Source organism: Hyperolius riggenbachi, chromosome 9, assembly GCF_040937935.1.
Source record: "Hyperolius riggenbachi isolate aHypRig1 chromosome 9, aHypRig1.pri, whole genome shotgun sequence".
NCBI lineage: Eukaryota > Metazoa > Chordata > Amphibia > Anura > Hyperoliidae > Hyperolius > Hyperolius riggenbachi.
Genome location: NC_090654.1, coordinates 82372516 through 82398470, shown reverse-complemented (window position 1 = coordinate 82398470; position 25955 = coordinate 82372516). Strand labels below are relative to the sequence as shown.

Here is a 25955-nt window from a genome sequence, read left to right as displayed (position 1 = left end):
ATATATCTATATATATATATATCTATCTATCAGATGCCGGTATGCGAGGATGGACGGTAAGATGAAAGCTGCTCCGCTGCGCACTTTACTCTGCAAACGGGGACATTTTTTGCATAATGCAAAAAAGTGTTAAATGCATAAAAGAGAAGCCTGAGCTGAGGCTTTAAGGTGTTCACATATGCTACACCCCAAATTATCTTTTGTGGTTGAAATTCATTATTGGATGAACCTGTCTGTCATGCACAGTGTAATGTGTGCAGTAATACCACCATTATCCCTACACACAGCTGGTGAACTCTGGAGAGGATGTCCTAGTCTTCTACAATGACCGGGCCTCCTTTCAGACGCTGGTGCAGATGATGCGGTCGGAGAGGGAGCGCATGGATGAGAACAGTCCATTAATGTATCACATCCACCTGGTGGAGCTGCTGGCCGTGTGCACGGAGGGGAAGAATGTCTACACCGAGATAAAGTGCAATTCCCTGCTACCGCTGGATGACATTGTGCGTGTGGTGACACATGAGGACTGCATCCCTGAGGTGAGGCCAGAGAGCTGTTCTGCAGAGTTCAGTGTGCCAAATGCAGTGGGAATCCTACATTAGCAGCTGGTGACATACCAACTGGAAAAAAATTCCACTTCCAGAGTTATCCTCCCGTAGATGAGGGGGAGGAGTACATTATGGGGAATCTATCAGCAGTAGTAAAGCTAAGGGTTACAGAGTTTGCGTGTGAAAATGGCTGATGTGGGTTTTAAAACTGGAAGTGAATTAACAATTACACATGCTGACAAAAGTGATTTAAAACTAGCCTTAAAGGACAACTGAAGTGAGAAGAATATGGAGGATGCCATATTTATTGTAAACAATACCAGTTGCCTGGCATGCATGCTGATCTATTTGGCTGCAGTAGTGTCTGAATAATGGCAGAATAAGCATGCAGCTAATCTTGTCAGATCTGATGACCGTGTCAAACACCTGATCTGAATGCTTGTTCAGGATCTATGGCTAAAAGTATTAGAGGCAGAGGATCAGCAGGACAGGCAGACAACTGGTATTGCTTAAAAAGAATTAAATATGGCAGCCTCCATATCACTCTCGCTTCAGTTGTCCTTCAAGATGCATAATAAATTAGTATTTACAGACCCAATCCTGCTTGGTGCTATATTTGCAGATGAAGGGAGCCTGAGGTGAGAGGGATATGTGGAGACTGACGTGTTTCCTTTTACATAATGCACATTGGCTGTCCTGCTAATCCCCTCTGCCTCTAATGCTGGGAATACACTGGTCGTTTTTTCAGCCCGATCCTTTTTGCTGCTCGATTCTCTTATCTTCCGCTTGTTTTTCTTATCTCTTTCCATTTACCTCTATCAGGAATTGAGCAGCAAAACGATCGAACGGGAGATTGGGCATGTCGGAAATTATCTAACCATCTATTTGCCGCAAAAACCACCCGTGTATTCCCAGCATGATACTGTAAGCCAGGGGTCCCCAACCTTTTCCAGCCCGGGGACCACTTTCTGACCAAATTTTTCCCCGGAGACCGCGGGGATTGGGGATGGGCGGGGGGCGCATTGGTGCGACCTAGTGGACAGTGTCATGCGCAGTGGGTTACTAGGGGGGCGAAGGGGGGGCTGGGGTGCGGCGGCATAGCTAGCATAGTTGCCCCAGTATAGGGAGTTTAGTTGCCCCAGTATGACTAGTATAGTGCCCAGTATAGCTAGTATAGTGCCCAGTATGGGTAGGTAGTGCCCCAGTATAGCTAGCATAGTGCCTAGTAAGGGTAGGTAGTGCCCAGTATAGCTAGTATAGCGCACAGTATAGCGCCCTGGTATGGGTAGGTAGTGCCCCAGCTGTAAGGAGGGAAGGAAGTAGGACAGCGGCTTCCTGTAGCGGCGATATGCATCACCGTTACCATGGGAACCGCTGTCCTGCTTCCTTCCCTCCTTACAGCAGCCGCAAGAAGCGCTGCTGTAATAAGAGATGCTGCTAAGAGGAGAGCGGCTACGGGGAATCTAAGAGAACAAGCGGCCGCCAGCTCATAAGGTAACAGGAGAGGGGCGAGATGACAGACCCGCTGCGGCCCGGTGGAAAACTGCCAACAGACCGACAGTGGGCCGCGGCCTGGTGGTTGGGGACCCCTGCTTTAAGCCATAGACCCTGAACAAGCATATGTAGATCAGGTGTTGATGACTAAAGTCTGACTGGATTAGTCACATGCTTGTTTTAAATTGATAATTTTGAATTGATGATTCCGTAAATTCTGCAGCCGTAAAGATCAGCAGGACTGCCAGGCAATTGGTATTGTTTAAAAGGAAATACATATGGTGGCTTCCATAGGTCTCGCAACCTGGGTTCCTTTTAAAGAGAACCCGAGGTGGGATTTTATTATGCTAGTGGGGCACAGAGGCTGGTTGTGCTCACGAACACCAGCCTCTGTTGCCCCATGGTGTGCCTCAAAGACCCCCCTGCGCGCCGCTATACCCCCGCAGTGCTGGCGACAATGTTTACCTAAGCGCTGTCTGTCAGCGCCGCTCCCCCGCCTCCTCCTTATCGGCGCTACCAGCCTGTGCCCCTTCCCTCCCACTGATTGGAGGGAAGTGACGCGGCGGGTAGCGCCGATACGGGGGAGCGACGCTGACAGAGCATAGGTAAACATTGCGCTGGCGACACGCTGCGTGTCGCCAGCACTGCCGGGGTATAGCGGCACGCAGGGGGGTCTTTGAGGCACACCATGGGGCCACAGGCTGGTGTTAGTGTGCACAACCAGCCTCTGTGCCCCACTAGCATAATAAAATCCCACCTCGGGTTCTCTTTAAAGCCTATTTCTTTTTGTCATCCAAACTCACAAGTTCACCTCACAGGGCAACTTGTTTAATAACTTTTGGTATATTAGTTGTCGGGTGATAACTACACACTGGCTCTGGGCAGTTGTGCCCTCCTTTTTTTTTTTTTTTTTTTTTTTTTTTTTTTTTTTTTTGTAGAATGGCTTTCAAAAGTTCAAGATCTGTGTTTATGGGAGCTGAATTAAGATGGACTTTGAGGTTGTTTTTTAGGCCTCTTTCACAGTAGGACGTTGCGCTTTGATGCAACGTTAAAGTTGAAACACAAATTTAACGCAGAATAACTGACTGCAATGAAAAAAAGTTGAAAACACAAATTTAACGCAGAATAACTAACTGCAATGAAAGTTATGCCCCAAAAAAGGCGCAACACAATTTAGTGCCCCGTTAGTCGCATGCAGTAGAGCATCCAGGCAATGAAGTGTGTTCCAAGTCATTACTGAGCATGTGCAAACAGTCCACCGCAGCTAATAATGTGTATAACGCACTGCATGCAGTACTTTAACTTAACATGCAGCATTAATCACCAAAGCAACGTGTGAACTGTGAATGGGGCATTGATTTTTCATTGCAGTTAGTTATTCTGCGTTAAATGTCTTAACGTGCGAGTTAAATACAAAAAACTATGGGATCCCATGAAAGACCAACTTAGAATTAGCGCTGTACAATTGTTTGTCCTACTAGTTTATTTTGATTTTAAGTTTAATTAGTATTTTTACAAAGGGAACTTTAGAAATCCACACTGTACCATTGTATTTCCCAGGTGAAGATTGCTTACATAAACTTCCTGAATCACTGCTATGTGGACACCGAAGTGGAAATGAAGGAGATTTACACCAGTAATCACATGTGGAAGCTGTTCGAGAACTTCTTGGTGGACATCTGCAGGGTGAGATGGGGATGGCAGTCAGGTTGCACTGTCTCTGCTGTCTAAGAAGATAATAATAAGTCTAGTGTTGTGAAGCTTTAGAGATGGATGTGTTTGTGCTGCAGGTGTGTAACAGCACAAGCGACAGGAAACATGCAGACCTCATACTGGAGCGCTATGTGACGGAAACCGTGATGAGCATCATCAACACCTTCTTCAGTTCCCCGTTCTCTGATCAGAGTACCACGTTGCAGGTGAGGCGGCAGCTCATGGGAGATATTTATCGGTTGAGATGTCAGTCACAGAGTTACGTTATCCAAGTAATCCTCCCTCTGCCTAAATAACCGAACTTTTTATGCCCCGAACCTAATCTCTGTGACTTGGGTGGACAGCTATGCCCCAAATATCCACTCCATGTCCTCGGTGCCAAATATCCCCTACTTCATCGCTCCACCCCTTGCCCCATTGACATTGCAGTTTGAAGAAATGAATCATCAATCAGCAACTTCTTTTGGAGGTGTCCCTTGGTACCTCTTATCCAAATTTCTTCTTTAGCTGCAAATGTATTTAGAGGCTTGAAAGTGCTCCAGGCCAATTTTATTTTAGCACCTTTTTTTTATTTCTTTTTTAACATTTCCTTGCTTCTAATTAGTACTGCTGTAATGTGTATTAATGGCCACTTGTCACTAGGGGGCAGTGTAAGATAACAGGAATTCTGCTTTGTTTCTATATTTTCTGCTAGTAGTGAGAGATCAAAAGCAGTGCAATTATCTCAAGAGTTAAGTCTTTTGAAGCTGCTAATGAGTAATGAAGGACCAGAACTTTTTTTTTTTTTCTAGAATTTGTGCTCTGATCACTGATTTGCACATAGTGATTACAGGGTCAGGAGCCAATGACCAGCTCACGGAACTCAGCTGTCATCAGATAGTTGAGGGAGTGGCAGTGAGCACGGCAGGAGTGCACAATGGACACAGGTAAAATCTGTCCTCTCAGGCACTGGCAGGCAGAAACAGTGTAGAATTCACCTATGGTGCTTTAGAAAGGGTTCATTTACGATAACCTTTGTGTAAATCTTTACATTAGGTCGTCCTTCCTTTTGTTTCCTCAGACGCGGCAGCCGGTGTTTGTGCAGCTCCTTCAAGCAGTGTTTCGGGTCTATCACTGCAGCTGGCTTATGCCATCCCAGAAGGCATCAGTGGAAAGTTGTATTCGTGTGCTTTCTGATGTGGGTAAGTTTATTGTGGCTCTGCACAAGTCTAGAAATAGATGCACATGTTGGCTTGTGCAGAAATCCTGCTGTCTGCTGCCCACCACGCCTCCGAGGAACCAGCAGCGCATGAGACAGGCATGGTGGGCAGCACGCAGCTCGACTCCTGGCACTGATCCCCAGAATTTTTTTCCAGCGGGGTGGCATGAAAAAGTAGCCGGGTGGGGCGAGATGAGAGAATGCAGGGTTGTTGCTTCTGTGAGCAACTCTGCTTCTATCAGAGGAGGTGGTGAGGCGATAACAGCCGGGTAATCACCAAAACTAGCCGGGTAGGGCACCCGGCTAAAAGAGCCTGGGGAGAACACTGCCCTGGGTAAGCGACCTCCATAGCCCCCCCCCCCCCCCCCAAGTTAATCCAGTATATTTTGGATTCATTACTCATGTACTGTTGGCTGATGGTGTAATGGTTAAGGGCTCTGCCTCTGATCAGGAGACCAGGGTTCGAATCTCGGCTCTGCCTGTTCAGTAAGCCATCACTAATTTAGTAGGAGACCTTTGGCAAGTCTCCCTTACACTGCTACTGCCAATAGAGCGCGCCCTAGTGGCTGCTGCTCTGCTCTGCTCTGGCGCTTTGAGTCCGCAAGGAGAAAAGCGCAATATAAATGTTATTTGTCTTGTCTACTATGTATTGTCTTCCATTGTCAGCTTGCTGACTTTTTTTTTTTATTGGTTTTATAAAAATAAAAGCCTCTAACATACTTTTTCTATATTTTTGGAAAATGATTGTATGGTGGTAGTTCATGGATGCTGTTTTTTTTTATTTTTGTTTTAAAAGCAACTGTAACAAAAGGGATACGGTGGCTGACATATTTGTTTCCTTTGATGTAATACCAGTTGCCTGGCTACCCTGCTGATCCTCTGCCTCTAATACTTTTAGCTATAGACCGTGAATAAGCATGCAGCAGGTTGGGCGTGGCCATGGAATAAATGGTCTCCTTTTCTTGTGTTGTAGCCAAGAGCCGTGCCATAGCCATTCCTGTGGACTTAGACAGCCAAGTAAACAACCTATTCTTGAAAAGCCATAACATCGTACAGAAGACCGCTATGAGCTGGCGCATGTCAGCCAGGAATGCAGCTCGGCGAGATTCTGTGCTCACGGCTTCCAGGGATTATCGCAATATTATCGAACGTCTGCAGGTAATCTTCAAATTTTTGCATAAGAAGCTTTTTGCTTGGGATGGGATCGGTACACAATCCCTTTGCTGACAATGCTGTGCTGCCACTGTACAGATGTGACATTAGCCTCCAGGCTAGAGATGCATCTGTTGCTATGGAGGGAGGCAAAGAGAGAACGAGCAGTGCATAACTGAGTAGATTCCTACAGGCGGGGGGAGCAGGAAAATGGAGGATCTTTAGCATACAATGGGCAGCCGCTGTACACATTCTGCAGTCATGTTCTTGGCATAGACCGTCTTTATCGCCTGTTACGGCTGAGTTCATTCCAGCGTGTACCTAGCTTACCCACTTGACCACTATAGATTCTGTTCCCCTTATGGACCAGAGCAATGTTGACATTTCAGGACGACTCCTATTCATTTGCCAATAACTTTCACTACTTATCACACCTAAATGATCTATACATTGTATTTGTGTTTTTGTTTTCACCACAAATTGGGCTTTTTGTAAGTTTATTTTCTATGCATTTTAAAGGGACAAATAAGAAAGACTATTTCTCCATTTTCAACCCCTATAGTTTCAAAATAAATATTACTGTAGATAAAACCCACACATTTTATTTGCCTATTTGTCCTGGTTATCAGAAGATTAAAATTATGTTCCTAGTACTTTGTGTGACAGAATTTGGAAATAAAAGTGTGTTTTTTTTTTGGGGGGGGGGGGTTGGGTTTCACACTCAATCACAATCACTAATATGCAAAATAACAATAAACCCTCATAATATATTTTTTTTATTTTTTGGGGTAACTATGGGAAGGACAGAAAGTGGTTAATAGGATTTTTATTTATGTGCAGAAGATTTTATTGTAGCGTATTTTAAAGGATACCTTTGCGCTGGATAAAAATGGGGCGAGCAGGCATGTGTACTGCTCTGTCCTCATGCCCACTGCAACCCCCCCCCCCCCACCCTTGTTGTCCTCCACCCTTCCTCTGGATCAACAAGGATATGGGAGGGAGCAAGCTGGTGTTGTACTTTATTTTCTGGTTGAACTCGATGGACGTGTATTTTTTCAACCCAAACAATGTAGGTAATCCCCTCCCCCCCCCCCCCCCCCTTTTAATTTTTATCCAGCACTAGCTATTTGGCTGGTGTTGACTCCGCCTACTTTTTTAACCCTAGCACACAATTACTCACTGACCAAGTTTGTGAGCTTTGCGGTCTTTGGTATCATTTGATAGGATGTGTGTGGCTCCACCCCCTTTTCTGAATTTGAACCCCAGTCACCCAATAACCAACTATACCAGGTTTGAGGCCTGTGCCATTAACCGTTCAAGAATGGTAGCAATTAAATATTCCCCTTGAAAAGCAACAGGTGAAGTTTGATTCACTTTTGTAGGCTCCACCCACTTTTCTGAATATTAATCCCAGTCACCCAGTGACCAACTGTGCAAAGTTTAAAAACCCTGCCATTAACAGAATGGCTGCAGTTTACATTTTCCCAGTGAAATTTGTATTTGTCTCCACCCACTGATGACCTGGCGTTGCCCGGGTATGTATTTGACTGGTGTTGGCTCCGCCCACTTTCTAACCATAACACACAAACACTCAATGACCAAGTTTGTGAGCTTTGGGGTCCTTGGCATCAATAATTTGTATATTCCCATAGAAATTAAACAAATCAGGCTGTTGGTGGCTCCACCTCTCTCCAGCATTTGAACCCCAGTCACCCAATGACCAACTGTAGCAGGTTTGAGGCATCTGCTATTAACAGTGTAAAAATGGCAGCAATTTAAATATTCCACTTGAAAAGCAACAAGTGAATTTTGATTGGCTATTATAGGCTCCACCCACTTCCTTGAATATTAATCTCAGTCACTCAGTGACCATCTGGGAAAAGATTGGGAACCCTGAAATAAACAGTGTAAGAAGGGTTGCAGTTTACACTTTCCCAGGGAAATTTGTTTTTGGCTCCACCCACTTTTTGTAACCTGGACACAGTCACTACTCAGTGCCCAAGTTTGTGAGCTTTGGGGTCCTTGGCATCAATAATTTGTATTTTCCCATGAAATGAAACAAATCTGATTCACGGTTTGTGGCTCTGTCCCCTTTTCTGAATTTGAACCTCAGTGACCCAATGACCAACTGTACCAGGTTTGAGGCTTGTGCCATTAACAGTGCAAGAATGGCAGCAATTTTAATATTCTCCTGAAAAAGTGACATGTGATTTTTTTCATTGGCATTTTTAGACTCCTCCCACTTTTCTGAATATTAATCCCAGTCACCCAGTAACCAGCTATGCTAAGTTTGAGAACCCTGCCATTAACCGTGAAAAAGGGCTGCAGTTTACAATTTCCCAGAAAAATCTGTTAACTCCACCCACTTTTTGTAACCTTGACACAGTCACCCAATGGCCAAGTTTGTGAGCTGTCAGGTTTCTGGCATCAAAAATGTGTGAATGGAAGCAGTTTATCCACCAAGGAAATCTTATTGGCTGTATGTGGCCCCACCCCTTTAGTGAATTTGGACCCCAGTCACCCAATGTTTGACTGTAGCAAGTTTGAAGCCTCTGCCATTAAGTGTAAGAATAGCAGCAGTTTAAATATTCCCCTTGAAAATCAATAGGTGAATTTTGATTGGCTGTTGTAGGCTCCACCCATTTTCTTGAATCTTAATCACATTCACCCAGTGACCAACTGTGGCAAGTTTGAGAATCCTGTGATAAACAGTCTAAGAATGTCTGCAGTTTACATTTTCCCATTTAAAATGAACGGCTAAAATTTGATTGGCTGTTTTATGCTCTGCCCACTTTTCCTGGATTTGTAACCTCTGTCACCAAGTGACCAACTGTGCCATGTGTGGGACTCTGGCTTGATTACTGTGAGAATGGCAGCCTTTTACATTTTTTCTATTGACTTGAATGGGTGGAATCTGATTTGCTGTTTGTAGCTCCGCCCAGGTGTGCAGACTAAGGTATCCTTAAAGAGTTTTCCACTAGAAACTGGTGTATCCTGTTGTGCACAGACTTTAATCAGGAATATTGGGTGATGCAGAATAGTACAGTCCTTCATTTTGCAATTCTACGATTGAACCCTGTCATGGCAGGACATTGTGTCATCACTAGAAGACAGGCTGCGACCATTGGTGCAAGCGGAACTCTCGGTCCTTGTGGACGTCCTCCATCGGCCGGAGCTCTTGTTTCCAGAGAACACGGATGCCCGCAAGAAGTGTGAGAGCGGCCAGTTCATCTGCAAGTGAGTTTCCCCTCTTGGTCCAAAATTATTGCCCATTTTCCAGGCTAGAATCTGGTATGCACTCAAATGTATCAATTGTAGTAGACAAATATTTGGGGTATGTGAGTAGAAATGGGGTTACCCTTAAATTCCCCTTCTAACCATATGATTGAAAAACTGCTGTGGAGTCGGTCCAAAAATCATCCGACTTCTCGGTTTATGAAACCTCCGACTCCAGGTACCCAAAATTGCTCAGACTCCTCGACTCAGACTCCACATCCCTGTTGAATAATACACAACCTGCCTAGATATAATGCAATATAAATCTAATTACTTAAGAGCTCCAGCATGTGTAACAGAAAATGTAGGGCTGTATGAAGCATATACTGTAGATCTGTCTCCTGCATGGGCACAAGAGGTTTCACAAATGTATACAGACAGGAGTATTGTACATGCCATATGCATATTAGATGCCAAATCCAAACAATGGTGAACTATGATCAAAGTGCTTACACCAGCGCTGTGATGAGCAATGAGCATGACCCAGACCTGAAATAAGCACGTTCGAGCAACTGATCTGCATGCTTGTTCAGGGTCAATGGCTAAAAGTATTAGAGGCAGGACTGCCAAGTAGCTTGCATTGTTTAACCCTTTAGCAGCCAATTTTGAGGCTTGCAAGTGTTCCAGTCCAATTTATTTTAGCACATTTTTGTTATCCGTTACATTTCCCTGCTTCTAATTAGTACTGCTGTAATGTGTATTTATGGCCACTGTGGAGTCGGTATAAAAAAATAATCTGACTCGCACTCCTCCTTTTATGAAACCTCCGATACAGGTACCCAAAATGACTCAGACTCCTCAACTCAGACTCCTTAGTCTAATACTTACCAGGGCTGTGGATTTGGTACAAAAATAGTCTGACTCCCGACTCGGACTCATCAGTTTATGAAACAGACTCCAGGTACCTAAAATTACTCAGACTCCACAGCCCTGGATAAAAGAAAGTAAAACTGGCAACCTCCATATCACTCATTTCAGGTGTCCTTAAAGTGGGATTGTCACCATAAAAATCTAATTTCAGCAACTGAGTGTATTAAGTGATAAAGATGCTAATCCTGCATTCAAAACTTTTTCTGCTGCTATGATTTGGAGTCATCACATACCTTAGGAGCACTGGCCCTTTTGTAGTCAGTGCCAAACAGTTGCATGCTGGCGGTCCTTTTTTATCTATAATATATTCCTCATCTTCCATTTATTTCCCTGCCTGGCTGCTTATTTGAAACCTGATCCTCTGCTCACTTGTCTTTACAAGCAAGGCTGAGGTGACTCCGCAATTGGAGGAGAAAAGAAAAAAAGTACAGGGCAGAAATGACATCAGGATTTAGCCTAAACTGTGGGCAAAAGAAATGGTTCCCACCAGGAACAGAATTCTCTTCATTTACTATGTAACATTCACTGAAGTCAAAACACAATACATCTGTACAATACATGTGTTTAGCAAGTTTTTACTTATATATGTTTTGTTTTGTTTTTGTTTTTCCACGGCCTAGTATGGGTAATTCTACTGCTTTAAAGGGAACCTTAACTGAGAGGGGGATATAAAAGTTTCCTTTTAAACAATACCAGTTGCTTGGCAGTCCTGCTGATCTCTGGGTGCAGTGGTGAATCGCACACCTGAAACAAGCATGCAGCTAATCCAGTCTGACTTCAGTCAGAGCACCTGATCTGTATGCTTGTTGATGAGGGGCTGTGGCTAAAAGTATGACACAGGATCAGCAGGAGAGTCAGGCAACTGGTATTATAAGTTTAGGTTCCCTTTAAAATTGGAAATGGTGGGTCCTGCCCAGGGCTATTCAGCCTAGTGCTTTGGGTAATATGTTCTAGTACTTGCCTGGAAGCTGTATATAACCCTTTGGTAATGTAATACGATTTGTAACCTTCCATGAGAGCTGTTCCGGTGGATGGATGAAGGCTGCCAGCAGTTACAGATTTTTAAATGTCTTGCTTGTGGCTTTTTTTCAGGTTGATACGACACACAAAGCAGCTGTTGGAGGAGAATGAAGAGAAGTTGTGTATCAAAGTCCTGCAGACGCTGAGAGAGATGATGGCGAAAGATCGTGGCTTCGGTGATAAGGTATCTGACACTCTGTCAACCAAAACGCCATTAACAATTATTAGTGAATGTGACATGCCTAGTCTCCAATTCTTATATTTTCACTAAGGAAACTTGTTTCTCTAACATGGCTGATAATGGACATTTGGCCGGCCACCTGATGCACAAAAGATCTTCTGTGATCTGAACGAAAGATCCTTCTCAGCTCAAGCCAATCTGCTGTAATGGATTCTAAAATGGTGATTTCATGTCCTGTCTAGCTAAATAAGCTAAGGGATAGACAGAAGGTAGGCATTTTCTTGGTAGGGGTAATAGCACTGTGATTTGTTGGCTGCAATTATGCGACCACCAGAACCACGTGCCTGCATCCCAGCCACTTTAGATAGCCAGGTGAGGACCTCACTCTTTACAACTGCCACTTTGGATGGGAGGAGCACTAGGCTGCAGTGGGTAGGTCTCTGTATCTTGACTTCCCAGGGAGTGGAGGGTTGTGTTTTTGTACAGATAATTGTACTTGTATAGAAGTACAGGTACCCTTTAAAGCAAATCTGAAGAGAAAATAAACTTATGCAATAATGAATTGTATGCGTAGTACAGTAACAAATTGAAAAATAGTAGCAAAAAAGTCTCATCATATTTTCCCGTATAGAGTTAAAATGAGTTATCTATGCAAAAGAGCTTCTCTTAGCTATTCAGTGGCACTTGGTCCTGTTTTTTGAATAGCTTAAACAGCCAAGAAACTGAGACAGCTCGGGACGAGGTTTTACTGGAGGAAAGGTCAAAGGGTCATTAGCTCTGCTTGATTTATAGCATAAGACAATTTGGCCTCCATTCTGGTAGCTATGTGAGGTAAATATTTTTTTTATTTTTTTTTAGGTAAAAAAAACCTCATGCAGTATTTTTCCTTATTTTGAAAGATTTTTCTGCACTTCCGAACATGCAGTAAAATGTGCGGTAAATTCATAAAGTGCGGTAAAAGCCTGCTGTGTTTCAGCGGTAAGCATGCAGCAAATAAATAGTAGTCTTTAATTGTCTTCCATAAGTTAGGATAGTCTTTGTAAGATTTTTTTTTTTGAGGGGGGAAGGTGTATTGATTATGCAGCAACCTATGAAAAGTATATTTATAGGCAATCTTATAAAAAAGGGAAAAAAAATCCAATAAATATTTGGTGTTTTATTTCTACTATTCTTTTCTATTACACAGCCTTAATAGAAACTCCACTAAATCATCACTAGGAACTAAAAACTGCAAAATGCTTACAAATTGACTTTACCTCCAGGTACAGGCAGGTCAACTGATCAGTAAATTATGTGCTAACATGCCCCCTAATTTCCATGAGCATAGCCATTTTCGGTAAAATGAATACAAATTGCCTCATGAATTACCTCATAATTTACCGCATGAGGTAAAACCTTACTAAAGCCTACCAGAATTGCTAAATGTCATTACCTCATAAGGTAAATTACCGTACATGAGTTAATTTGACCTCAATTCTGGTAGGGTTTTCAAACTAAATGTGGTCTCTAAACTGCAAATATTAGGGAATGATGCAGTGTTATAAATAAAGCTATATAACTGAAAATAGGTCTTTTTTTTCTTTGATACTAATGTTTTATTAACTATCTGTACTACACATACAATTCATTATATCATAAGGCTGTTATAGCCAGAGTTCTGTCCTTCATTACTGCCCCCTCAGTCTGCTGTCAGTCATTGAGCCAATGCGGTAAGCTATTTGTTGCAGTTGGATCTGCAAGAGGCTATGGAGGAGAGATCTTCTGGTCAGAGAGGTTAGATTGCATACAGCCTGTTCATTTAGAGTTGAGTTCTGTCAGGTCAAACCTGAAGATTTGGCTCCTAACATTATAGTGTATAGAAGAAAGTTACCAGATTTTCCCCTAAACCTCCTATGTTATTTTACTAATGTAAGGTTTCAACATTAAGCCTATTAATGTTTTTCCTAACAGGTATTAGCTGTGCCCTAGAAAAATCTGGCTGCATTTCTGTATGCTACCACTAGATGGCAGGCTGTCACTGTGTGAATAACTGGTTCCTTTTTATTGAAATTTTTATCAATGGCAGAGAGGTTTAGGATTCTGCCAGAGGAGCACATGCTGCAGGAAACTACTGCTCTGAAGAGCATTGTGAATGGAAATGAGCTATCTTTAAAGCGATTACGGCGCTAGCTGCTTCTTGGTTCACTTGCGTAAGCCGGAGGCTTCCTGGATTTTCCTATAAGTCACTGTTGCAGCACTGGGTCCCTAAACCAAAGTGACATCTGGACTGGGCATGTGCAAATGGAGTCTGCGCATGCCCAGTAGAACAAAGTGCATACATGAAAAAAGGTGATGCCTAAACCCTACTGTGCCTAACCCTAACATGCTCTCCCCGGCGGTGCCTTACCCCCGGGTGCCAAAATTTTCCTTGTTTACCACATATATCACGGCTATTATAAAAGCTGTGATTTGCAGTAAAAGTACATCTTTCACAAATTGCGCCTTTTTTCCCATAAGGGCTCCTGTGCCCTTTTTTCCTGATTTGAAATTAAGCACCAATGCATGGAGGGAAAAATAATGAATGGCTTTATTCTACTAGGAATTTGCGACCCTTACTCGCCCATGCCCAGTCTGGATATGCTAGTTCACGGCAGAAGGTGAAGAGGGACCCCTGTGCTGGAACAGCAGGCTCTACGGAGGGGGGGGGGGGGTTAAGTGTGCCTTAAATAACATAAGGGATATGGTCAATGCATTATACTTGTACTATTGTTATTTTTTTGCTTCTCTGCCAAAGTTTGCATTAAAAAGTGTCAGGTGTAGCCATACTCTTGTACTAAGTGCTTCCTGGTATTGTCAGAACTTCCATAGAGATGCTAATGCATTTAGAAAGTCAATAAACAGGTACGCATAGCCTTGGAGTCAACCTTGCAAGGATCTGAAGTATGGACCCCCATATATCAGAGGGAGAGTAGTGGGGGAGGGGGGCCTGCAGACGCACAGTTTGCTCCCCTGTAGCTATGCCACTGTATAAGAACCCTATATATTTAAAGAGTCTGAAGCCTCCTAAAACGTCACTTTTTATTTAAGAATTCCCTTCTACACTATCAACCCAGCTAAAATGCTGCATCCCTGCGGCAGATCGCTATATCTGACCCCCAATCCCCCAATCCCAGGGGCAATATTGGGCGAGCACTTCCTTGTAGAGGCAGAGCTTAGCGCTGCAGCTCTGCCTCTACTCGTGTCAATCCCCGCTGATCGCCGCCTCTCCCAGTCTTTTTTCACTGAGGGGGGCGGTGAAGAGGCGGGGATTGCTACTAATGGAGGCAGAGCTACAGCGGGAAGCTCTGCCTCCCTGAGCAGCAACATCCACGACTTTGAAAGTCGTGGATTTTTGCCCCGGTATTTGGAGGGTTAGCTACAGCGATCTGCCGCAGGGAAGCGGCGTTTTAGCTGGGATGATGGCGTAGAAGGGAATTGTTAAAAAGTGACATTTTATGAGGCTTCAGAGCATCTTTAAAGGGAATGTCCAAGCAAAATAAAAAAATGAGTTTCACTTACCTGGGGCTTCTACCAGCCCCATGCAGCCATCCTGTGCCCTCGTAGTCACTCACTGCTGCTCCAGTCCCCCACTGGCAGCTTGCCGACCTCGGAGGTCGGCGGGATGCATTGCGTACATTTTTACGCATTCTTGCTGGTGCAGGAACATTAATGCATACATTTTTACGCATTACTGGTTCAATGCATAAAAATGTATGCATTGAACCAGTAACGCGTAAAAATTTATGTGTACGCAATGCGGCCCGCCGACCTCCGAGGTTGGCAAGCTGCTAGTGGAGGACTGGAGCAGCAGTGAGTGACTACGAGGGCACAGGATGGCTGCATGGGGCTGGTAGAAGCCCCAGGTAAGTGAAACTCATTTTTTTATTTTGCTTGAACCTTCCCTTTAAGACCAGGCCTGCATGAGCTCTCTGGGGCCTGACTGCCCCTTTTGAATAAATGGTGCCCATTCCCAAAAGGGAGAAAAGGTGTGGCTGTGCTACAGAAATGTAACATTAAAAAACCTTGTGTAAACAATGGCTGTAATAACTGTAGTAAGTACAGCAGAGGCAGACCAAGTGACAGTATTAGAAAGTGAAACTTAATATATAATAAAGAAGTTTTGAATCTGGATTATACCATTTATTGGCTAACAATAAATGGTATCATCTTGGTTCAAAACGTCTTGATAAACTGTACTGATGGCTAACACGGTTCAATACTCTACTGCTACTACTTTATATAGAATAGTTTCACTTCTATCTCTAAACACTTACTTTTACCAAATACATTCAGTTGAGCAGAGCACATGTCCACTATGGTAATCTGCAAAACATGATGGGTTTTTAGCGAAGTGCTGGTAGCATACTCTGTTAACTATGGCATATTCTGGGCCATTTAAGTTTGCTTGGAAAGTCACCTGTGTTGGTCAGCCTGCTGTGTAAGGTAACCCATTCTTCCATCAGCAGCTGTTCTGTAATGATCTACTGTAGATATATTTATCTAATTTAAAACAAACTGTGCAAAACAGAAGTTAGAAAAACACTATCCATTCACGTTGGGAGTGTTTTTAATTAATGGTTATTCCAGGACTGAATGTCCCCATTTGGCAGAAGTCACTACAAATTCAGCACTATGTAACCCTGCCCTTAAAAGGAAGAAGTTTGTTGTTGGTAGTAAGGTCAACAGTGCGGAGTTCATCGGAGCGGCCTAACGCAATGCTCTCTCCTCTCTTACAGCTCATAGCCCTTGATGCTCTGGAAATTTCCGAGGTGGTGACCTGTCTGTCACTTCTGTGACACCCCTGATCCCACTTCCTTCCTCTGTGACCCTTATTAACCTCTTCTCTGAGGCTACAGGCTTGTAGCTTCATTGTGCTGTGAAGAGGTTGTGTTGTCACATTTGTGATGTCTCTAACGTTCCGCTGCTTTGTGCTAGTGCCATTGTGCCCTTTGTCTGTCCCTTTGTCCAGTGCTTTTGTGCCCTGTGGTTGCAAGTCTGTCTAAGCGTTCACATGGCTCCTATTTTTGTAGTCCTGTGAAGGTCACTTCCTCTTTTACTTGTCTAACTCATCATTATACGGTGGAGTGGGGGAATGCTCAACTTTGTAAATATTTTTACTCTGGCAATGTGAAAAGTTCAGATGTGTGTGTTGCTATGGCAGAATTGTACCCAAGGGGACTGATCGATCTGAAAATGGGGTAGAAAATTATTTTCTCCTGGTTCATTTGAATCAGACCGCAGCTATGGTGCAATTTGCTGCATTAGTTTTATTTTCCTATTTTTAGTACTTGTGCTAAAGCTATCTTTACCCGTGTTTAGTTCTGGCGCAGGCATTAGATTGGTGCTTTAAGGCATATTGGTGATTATTTATATTGCTTTAGAAGAGTTGTGTAGCTACACACATTGTACATAAAAATAGAATGACCACAGCCCCAAGGTTTTTTTGTTTGTTTTTTTGCCCCTTCTCTGATGCAGACAGGTACTTCTCAAGAAGGTGGAGCCTGAGCGCAAGCGGTTCTACTACCTGAAAATCATGGTTTTGGTGCTCTACAAGGGGGGGGGGGGGGGGATCTTTATACACGTGTTGTAGCTGATTTCTGGAAGAGGTAGATATTCACCCTAAGTTCGTCCCTTTCCTCCCCTTATTTTCTGAATACCCCTCCCCCAACTTAGGAGAACCATGAGGAGTGGAAATGGGACCACCATCAAGCTTCGCTTTGCTGCCTATTTTGGAAGCTCAATAGTGGTCCATGGGTGTACAATGGTCCAAGGAGGAGGTGATTGGTACACTTCAAATGTTGTGGCGCATGGTCTGGTTTGGGTGGGAAACACATGCTGTGTCCTCCCATTTGCTTTAGCAGGTGAAGTCACTTTCCCATGGCACATTCACATTGTGTTATGCGATCATTACCTCATGTTTGCTATGATTGCATTAATATCAGGACTAAAGAGGCAGTTAAACATGGTATAGAAAGTCAAGACTCCACATACAAGTTCATAGTTGGAGCATCTGATTTGTGAATAACTTGGTGTAACTTGTGCCTGAGTCATCTGACCGGTTTCAATGCTTCATCACCCATGAGTGACCCTTCTTACCAGGGAAGGCGCACCTGCAACAAAGGCTTTTCTTAAGCGCAGGCTGTTAATTAGCATAGTATTGTTCAGTCCCTGTACTTTGGTCTAATGATTCGCAATTCATAAGTGATCCTACAAAAGTAGATTGGATTTATTATGTTATGTAGTGTTGTCTGTTCCAGGGGATCCTTAGTAGGGATGATCAATGAGATGAAAATGATCAGAGATGCAGGCAAACTTATGTATATAAATCCATCCATAGAAGTTTTCCTCTAGATCAGCGTTTCCCAACCGCTGTGCCGCGGCACACTAGTGTGCCGCGGCATGTTGCCTGGTGTGCCGTGCGTTCCTACTGTATGTAGAACGCAGGAGGGGGAAAGCAGCGCTAGGAGGGGCAGTGAAGGCAGCGGTGGGGAGGGGGGAAATATCCCCCCCCCTCCCTCACCTGGGACCCCTCCTTCTGCCTCTCTCCCCCTCCATTTATGGGTGGCAAGTGCGGGGTCGGCGGCGGGGAGGCACGCGGAGAATTACTCACCACTTCCGCGTTCCAAGCGCCGGCAGCGTCATGTCGTCAGATCTCCGCCTTCAATGCCGCCCACTGTGCTTCCGCTAATCAGGAAGCACAGTGGGCGGCATTGAAGGCGGAGATCTGACGACATGACGCTGCCAGCGCTTGGAACGCAGAAGTGGTAAGTCTGCGCATGTCTCCCCGCCGCCGAGCCGCCCTGCACTTGCCACCGATAAATGGAGGGGGAGAGAGGCAGAAGGAGGGGTCCCAGGTGAGGGAGGGGGGGGGATATTTCCCCCCTCCCCACCGCTGCCTCCACTGCCCCTCCTTCTAGCGCTGCTTCCCCCCTCCTGGGCATCTATACTGGGGGCAACTGTACTAGCTATACTGGGGGCAACTGTACTAGCTATACTGGGGGCAATTAAACTAGTTATACTGGGGGCAATTAAACTAGCTATACTGGGGGCAATTAAACTAGCTATACTGGGGGCAATTAAACTAGCTATACTGGGGGCAACTAAACTAGCTACACTGGGGGCAACTAAACTAGCTACACTGGGGGCAACTAAACTAGCTACACTGGGGGCAATTAAACTAGCTACACTGGGGGCAATTAAACTAGCTATACTGGGGGCAATTAAACTAGCTATACTGGGGGCAATTAAACTAGCTACACTGGGGGCAACTAAACTAGCTACACTGGGGGCAACTATACTAGCTATACTGGGGCACTACCTACCTATACTGGGCACTATGCTAGCTATGCTGGGCACTATACTAGCTATACTGGGCACCATACTAGCTATCTAGGCACTATAGTAGCTATACCGGGCGCTACCTACCTATACTGGGGCACTACCTATCCATACTGGGACTATACTAGCTATACTGGGGTAACTATACTAACCATACTGGGGCAACTAAACTCCCTATACTGGGGCAACTATGCTAGCTATGCAGCCGCACCCCAGCCCCCCCCCATAGCCTGCTACACACGGCACTGTCCACTAGGTCGCGCAAACACCCGCGCGCCCCCCGCCGTTCCCCGGAGAAAAATATGGTCAAAGTGTTCCCCGGGCCGGAAAAGGTTGGGAACCACTGCTCTAGATCCACAGGGATATGTGAGGGAGCAGGCTGGTGTTGTAGTTTGTTCTCTGGTTGAACTCGATGGACGTATGTCTTTTTTTCAACCCAAATAACTATGTAACTATAATTTGCAGCAAAACAGTCCACTACAAACATTCAGCCATAAGGGGCATGCTCCTCCCCGTAGCATGTGAAACCGTCTAGCCTAGACCAGGGGTGCCCATTAGGTAGATCGCGATCTACCGGTAGATCGCAAAGGACTTGTGGTAGATCCCGACCCCACTACATTTTCCACTCTGCATATACAAGTGTGCTCCTAAAATTGTACATGGGTAGATCATTTTGACTTGCTAATTTTTTAAAGTAGCTCACAAGCCGAAAAAGTATGGGCAACCCTGGCCTAGACCAGTGATGGCTAACCTTGGCACTCCAGCTTTGACAAAACTACAAATCCCATCATACCCCTGCCTCCCCAAATGATGTTTAGAGCTGTCAGACTGCAATGCCTTATGGGACTTGTAGTCCCACCACAGCTGGAGTGCCAAGGTTAGTCATCACTGGCCTAGACAGTGCCTTACCTATCTGCACCAGAAACAGTAGGGGGATAAGGTGGTCACGTGACAAGCTTTTCTAATTTGAAAAACATAGGGTTTTTTTTATCTGTTAGATTGTACTGGGATTTTGCTTCTCACTTTATTCAGTGGTCAAGGTTAAAACCATTGTGGACAGGCTTACCAGTGAGAGGTTTGAAATTGTTTCCAGGGCGTAAAGTACTGTAGATGCTCCTTGTATAAATTGTAGTGGAGGCTTGCTAATTCATTTTAGTTTGGCCACCACATGTGCCTTAAGGCCTAGCATGCCGCCAGTAGTGTTTGATCATATTTAAATGAGCAAATACGAACAGCAATAAGGATGTGGAGCTCTGATTGGCTGCTAGAGCAAGTATCACCCGTGCACTAAAGTTGCTGTGGTTCCCTTAGTCGGTTGCCATGCCATGTACATTGTAGTGAATGGTTCTGCTAACCAGTGCGTCTGCTTCAATAGCAACACATAACATCTGAACTTTTCCCATTTGAGATGGACACTTCAAGACCGTACAAACCTGGCGTCCCAACAAAAGTAACGAGCATTGGTCACAAAGCTGAACATTCACTGCTCTGACCAAAAATGTGTAATTTGGCTTTAAGGGGAAAGTTGTGTGTAAGTTTGTGTTCAGCGGTTTGAGTGCAGCCATTAAATGGATTCAGTGTTTCCATTCTGTATGCTCTGTCTTGTGTGCTTCTATAGTAGTGACACTGGTGTAGTAAGCGGGTCATACAGATCTCCTGCAGCTCTGGCCAGTGACTCACAACATCGGCTGAATGCTTCCTCTTACATCACAACTTCAAGGCTTTCTATATTCTTAAAGGGACAGGGAAATAAATGCAATGGCAGCTGGTATTCAGGTTTGTTGTAGATAGTGTATATAAACTGCAAAGGGCTTATAGCCAGCCTGTATTCAGCCTAAAATGATTGATGGATTACATTAAAAATGCCACTTACCTGCTTATCCAGTAAGTAAGTTATTGGGTGCTTTGAAGTAAATACTTTATCACTTCACACTTTTTTTTTTTTTTTTGTAACCTCTGTCATTTTATCCTATATTCTAAGTGTCATGAAACCATCAATGAAGAACAAGAAATGTTTACTAATGCTATTTTGTTAATGCTACTAATGCTACTTTGTAAAACTACCAAATCACTAATGCAGAAGAAATATGTAGATCACTCCATTCAGTCAAACTATTGATAACAAAAAGCTCCTTAAAGCGGTATTGTCACCATAAAAATCTAATTTCAACAGTAAAACTGGTCTGAGTGTAGTAAGTGATAAAGATGCTAATCCTGCATTCAAAACTTTTTCTGCTGTTATGGTTTGGAGTTATCACATACTTTAGGAGCACTGGCCCTAGTGCCAAGCAGTTCCAAAGAGTTGAATGCTGGGAGTTCTTTTTATCTATAATATATTCCTCCTCTTCCATTTATTTCCCTGCCTAGCTGATCACTTGTGTTTACAAGCAAGGCTGAGGTGACTCAGTGATTGGATGTGTAAATAAAAAAGACTCTGGGAGGAGGGCAGCTAATGAATACACAATGAGCAAGAGAAGGGAGGGGGGAAACAAGAGTCAGGGAGGATATGATGTCAGCGTTGGCTTGGCAAGATGGCCACTGCCTAGAGTAGGATTCTCCTTTGTAAAATTCACAGGAATCATTAAGTGGATAGCACAATACATCTGTTATGTAAGTAGAAGTCGTATTTATCTACTTATATATGTTTTTTATTTCTAGGTTAGCATGGGTGTCGCTTGTTCTTTAAAGCACACTTCAGGTATAAAGATAACGTTCACTCCATCACAGGTAGCTGAAGCATTATAATGGAGTAGCAGTAAAAAAAAGTCTAAACTAACCAGCTGTGCAATAAATGAAGGTGGCCACACACCATACAATTTTTTTAAATATCTGTAAAATTCAAGAATTAGCAATCAATTTTTCTGACTAACAATTCAAAAATCTGACTAATGTACCACACACCTATGTTCCATTTTTCTCTAATCATGAATAAAATAATTGAAAGCGCCTAAAAAATTGATTGGAACTGTACATCAAGTAGTTGACAATCCATCACACACCGTACAATTCTTGATGAAGTTGGTCTGAAATTTCCAACACGGCCAATCTCCAAAAATCGAAAAAATGGGAAGTTTGATCGGATTTATCGATTGAAAACGAAGAAAAGTGAACGAAGAAAAGCGCTTGATTTTTCAGGACAACCAATCGAAATTATCAAATTTGTGAAAACTTGGATCTTTTAGTTGTATTGTGTGTGGCCACCTTTAGGCCCCGTTCACACTTGCGGTTCTCTGCCAAACGGACCGGATGACCTGACCGGAACCGTACGGTTCTGATCCGGATCCGGTCAGGTTGCATCAGGTGTTCATCAGGATGCGATCCGGATCCGTTTGGCAAAAGATAGTAGAAATAAAATAAAAATGTTGGGGTCTGGGAGGTCAGCAGAAGGTGGACCTGTGGAATCGGGCCCTCCGCTGTTTAGCACTCACCTCCACCTCCGACATACTGCCAACATCTCTAGCACGTTTAAAATCACTGCTGCTCCACTCCAAAATGCTTACCCATGTGTCCCCATCCAAAATCGCCGCTACAATACGCATAGGAAGTGGGGTAGAACATCCGGATTTTATAGCCAGTGTGTTGTGCGCTCTCCGGTTCTCATTGGTTTGTATTGGCCGGATGGTGCAGTCCGGCTCCGCTCCGGATACGTCTGCCGGAGGAGCCGGACCAAAAAATAGCGCATGTTGGGTCATTTGCCGGAGTCCGGATCCGGTCCGGACTGAACGGACGCATAGACTTTCATTGCTATGCCGTGCGTCCGTTCCGCATGCGGTCCGGCTCCGGCACGGCGATTCCGGACGGCGACCGCTAATGTGAACCGGGCCTTAGTGTGTTGGTCAGCCATGCCCCATTTTCTAAAGAACTGCCATGGAAGTAACCAAACAAAACTGTTGGATATCTGAAAGTAACTTTTAGACAGACACTTAGAACGTTTTATTTTCGCCTGGCATACTCAAAGCGGTCACTAGGGTGTGCTCAGTAGGCAGTAGCAGAGTTTTGCCCAAGATCTCCTTACTGAATAGGTGCTGCTTGCTTAACAGGAAGAGCTGAGATTCAAACCGCGGTTTACTGTGTCAGAGGCAGAGCCCTTAACCTGTACGCTTTCCAGCCGCATACTTTTAGGAGTAGGAGGATAGAGGCAATTGTTTCTCATCTGTTTATTTTCACTATAAGACTGTATTAAAGGCATCAGTTTCTCAGCTGGACTCCTGTTCCATCACCCCATTATCTCAATCACAGTACGTAGAATTATCAGGGGATGGTAATACCATAAACAGAATGTGAGATCTGGTGGGACATTTCAGCACTTGAAAATAAGCCAGCTTTGGGCTACATCTCAGCAGCAACAATGCAATATTTTGTTGTGGAGATGGCTTTTTAAATGCCTTGTGAATAGGGTGTCTTTTTTTTGTAGAAGGTAGATTACACACTTGGGGGGGGTGCTTGCCACTTTAAAACTTGGTTCTGCTTCTGGCCAGGATCATGCACTGTGCACTCTTTGCACCATTGCTTGACCTGGTGATGACTCTACTCTGAATAAGTGAGAAATTCTCCTCTTAGTCACTAGTTCCCCTTTACAGTTAGTACAGGAAATTTACTACAACATTTTGACTATATTTGTAAAGTGTTGCTAACCAATGCCCTGAGGAGAACTAAAAATAAATTGAAAGGTCAAGGCCACCCAAAAAAACCCTGTGATTTTAGTGTTTTGGGGTATTTAAACTGTACATCACTGTAGTTACTTTTCCATGTTCTACTCCTGTGGTGAAATACCTGCGCTGGTGATTTCCGAGTATTTTCCACCTGTTGCAACAGTTACTAGAGACTATTTTCTGAATTTTAATGGGGCTTCTCTCATGCCTGTTTTGCTGCTGGTCTCGTCTACCATCATTTTTTAGAACAGGCGGTTGGGTTCCCCTGTGATGTAATTTCTAGTCCAGACTGAACTGGCTTGCTGAGTGTGTGAGGTTTGGCATGTGCAGTAGTTCATAACCCATGTCTCAGCACAGGTGGCATCTCAAGCCTGTGTTCCGTGTTTGCGTGATCTTTCTGGACTCAGCTGTGAACATCACACACCTCCTGTAAGCCTCCTGTCTGTTTTTAGACACGGGGAGATTCGGATGTCAGGACAGGTGGGAATAAATATAGGCAGCAGTTTAGTCCCTAGTCTGTGACAAGTATTAGATAGCCGAGGGGGGGGGGGGGGGGGGTCAGGCTTGTTGTTGGCTCGTGACTGCGTTTCATTTTTCCTTTTTATAAATTGGGTCTCTGAAGGAGGTGGCCAGTGACCAGAACCCACAGCAGACTCCTCGGCACTTCCCAGATCATCATCTCTAGCAGCTGATGTTGGGAAACAGGATGTGACTGTCTTCATCTGTCTTTGCCTTCAGGGCCTTTACAGATTTTAAAGTTCCGAAGTTAGCACTTTGTTTACACTTTCTCTTCTGTTTAAAGGTCCATGTTATACAAGCCATTTTAGAATTTAAAATTTATAAATTGCCTTTTAATTTTTTTTAATCTGCAGCCAGCAATGATTTCCCAGCTGTAAACTGAACAGAAGGGTCACATTTGACTGGTGCTACCATGGCAAGTGTAGTGTTTGGGGAACAGAATGCTACCATTGGTGTATAGAACATCTAGTTCTAATCCATGTTCCTATGTAAGTAATTTGCTGCAAAGAGCAGAAGGTACACTTTCAGCATCACTTGCTCCATTATTGGGATTGCTGGGATTAGCTTGAAGATCTAAAGCATCTAAAGGGGCCAGTAGATTTTTTTCTTTCCTTTTTGCATAATACTACTGGCAGACCAGAAAATAGACCAGCACTAACTGCCATCATTTAGAAACACACCTGCTAACCATGTGATAGGCTAAAAGGTTGTGTACAGAGGGAGTTGCTGCTTGCTTTTGGCAGTGGGAAACAGCCATTATTTCCCACAATGCAACAAGGCTCACAGAGAGGAAATGACCATGGACCTAACATCACCCTGTGGGAGGGGTTTAACCTCAATATCTGCCACACAGATGTCTTTGATCTTTTTGAGAAATGGTAGAGATTTCTCGTGGGAAAGGGGGCATCGGCTGATTGGGATGAAGTTCAATCCTGGGTTAAAGAGCCTCTTAAATTTTTCATAGCAAATTTTACTCTCGTGTAACATTTTCTTACTGAGACGATATGCAGAGTCAGCGTATACACCATATTCACATGAATATAAGTATAGGGGTGAATGAGGGAGCATTAATCGTGGTTTTTTTTTTTTTTTTTTTTTTTGATCCAACAGACTGGAGTTCTAGTTTTTTTCCCAGTTGGGTGGTGTCTGATGCCTTACTGCTTATCCCCATTATGAACGTATATGTATCTGTTTTACACAACCCCTTAATGCCCCCATCGCTCGTATTCCACCCAGGCGTTAACTCAGTTGTTGAAAACATGCAGGAGCATGAACTCATGCAATAAGGCAATGTTCACACTTACCGTATTTTTTGGAATATGAGATGTTCCAGCATATAAGATGCACCTAGGTATAGAGGGCAAAAATCAGGAAAAAAAATTAAACCTGGTGCTACACAGCAATACACTACACTTAAACTTTACTACACTGCACTAAACTACACAGCAGTTAACTACACTACACTGCAGTACACATTCATACTGTACCTGCCGCCACGATCCTGCCTCCTGGTCCTGCATCTTCCACGTTCCTCTCCTGAGATCCTCGCCTCAGATCCTCTCCTCCTCCTTTTCCGAAAAATATGGTACTAAAATTTGCAGGTGAGTTGCAAATGTGTGCAGACGCGTTCACCGCACATCTAATGAAAATCTATGGAGTGTTTTGTTTGTAAAATTTTTTGAAATTGCATTTGCGGTTTTGCATGCACAAAAAAAATTTAAGGCGGTTTCCACTGTGACAGCATGCGTGCCGCAACTTGTGAGAACACGGCTATAGGATTCACATGCGTGTCGATCTTATGCTGGGAATACACAATGCAAATTCCCGCCTCTGGAGGGTACCTTACAAAAACAAACAGTATGAGCTTTCCAGCTATATTACTAAAGGACGTTTTATCTCTCCATATTACCTTGTATAAATAGAACTGTGTTTACAGTACAGGGGAAGCTGTTCCTTGCCATGAAGCTGGTTCCATC

General features: G+C 43.9%; 1 protein-coding gene across 1 annotated transcript in view; it reads left to right on the top strand.

The window, feature by feature from the left end:
* Positions 1-25955, top strand: part of ITPR1 (inositol 1,4,5-trisphosphate receptor type 1) — a 366152-nt gene that overhangs the window by 246172 nt on the left and 94025 nt on the right. Inside the window, 8 exon segments of the mRNA XM_068253115.1 lie at positions 288-539; positions 3603-3728; positions 3833-3961; positions 4816-4936; positions 5927-6111; positions 9194-9342; positions 11344-11455; positions 16207-16239. Of these exon segments, the coding sequence (XP_068109216.1) occupies positions 288-539; positions 3603-3728; positions 3833-3961; positions 4816-4936; positions 5927-6111; positions 9194-9342; positions 11344-11455; positions 16207-16239 (1107 nt within the window).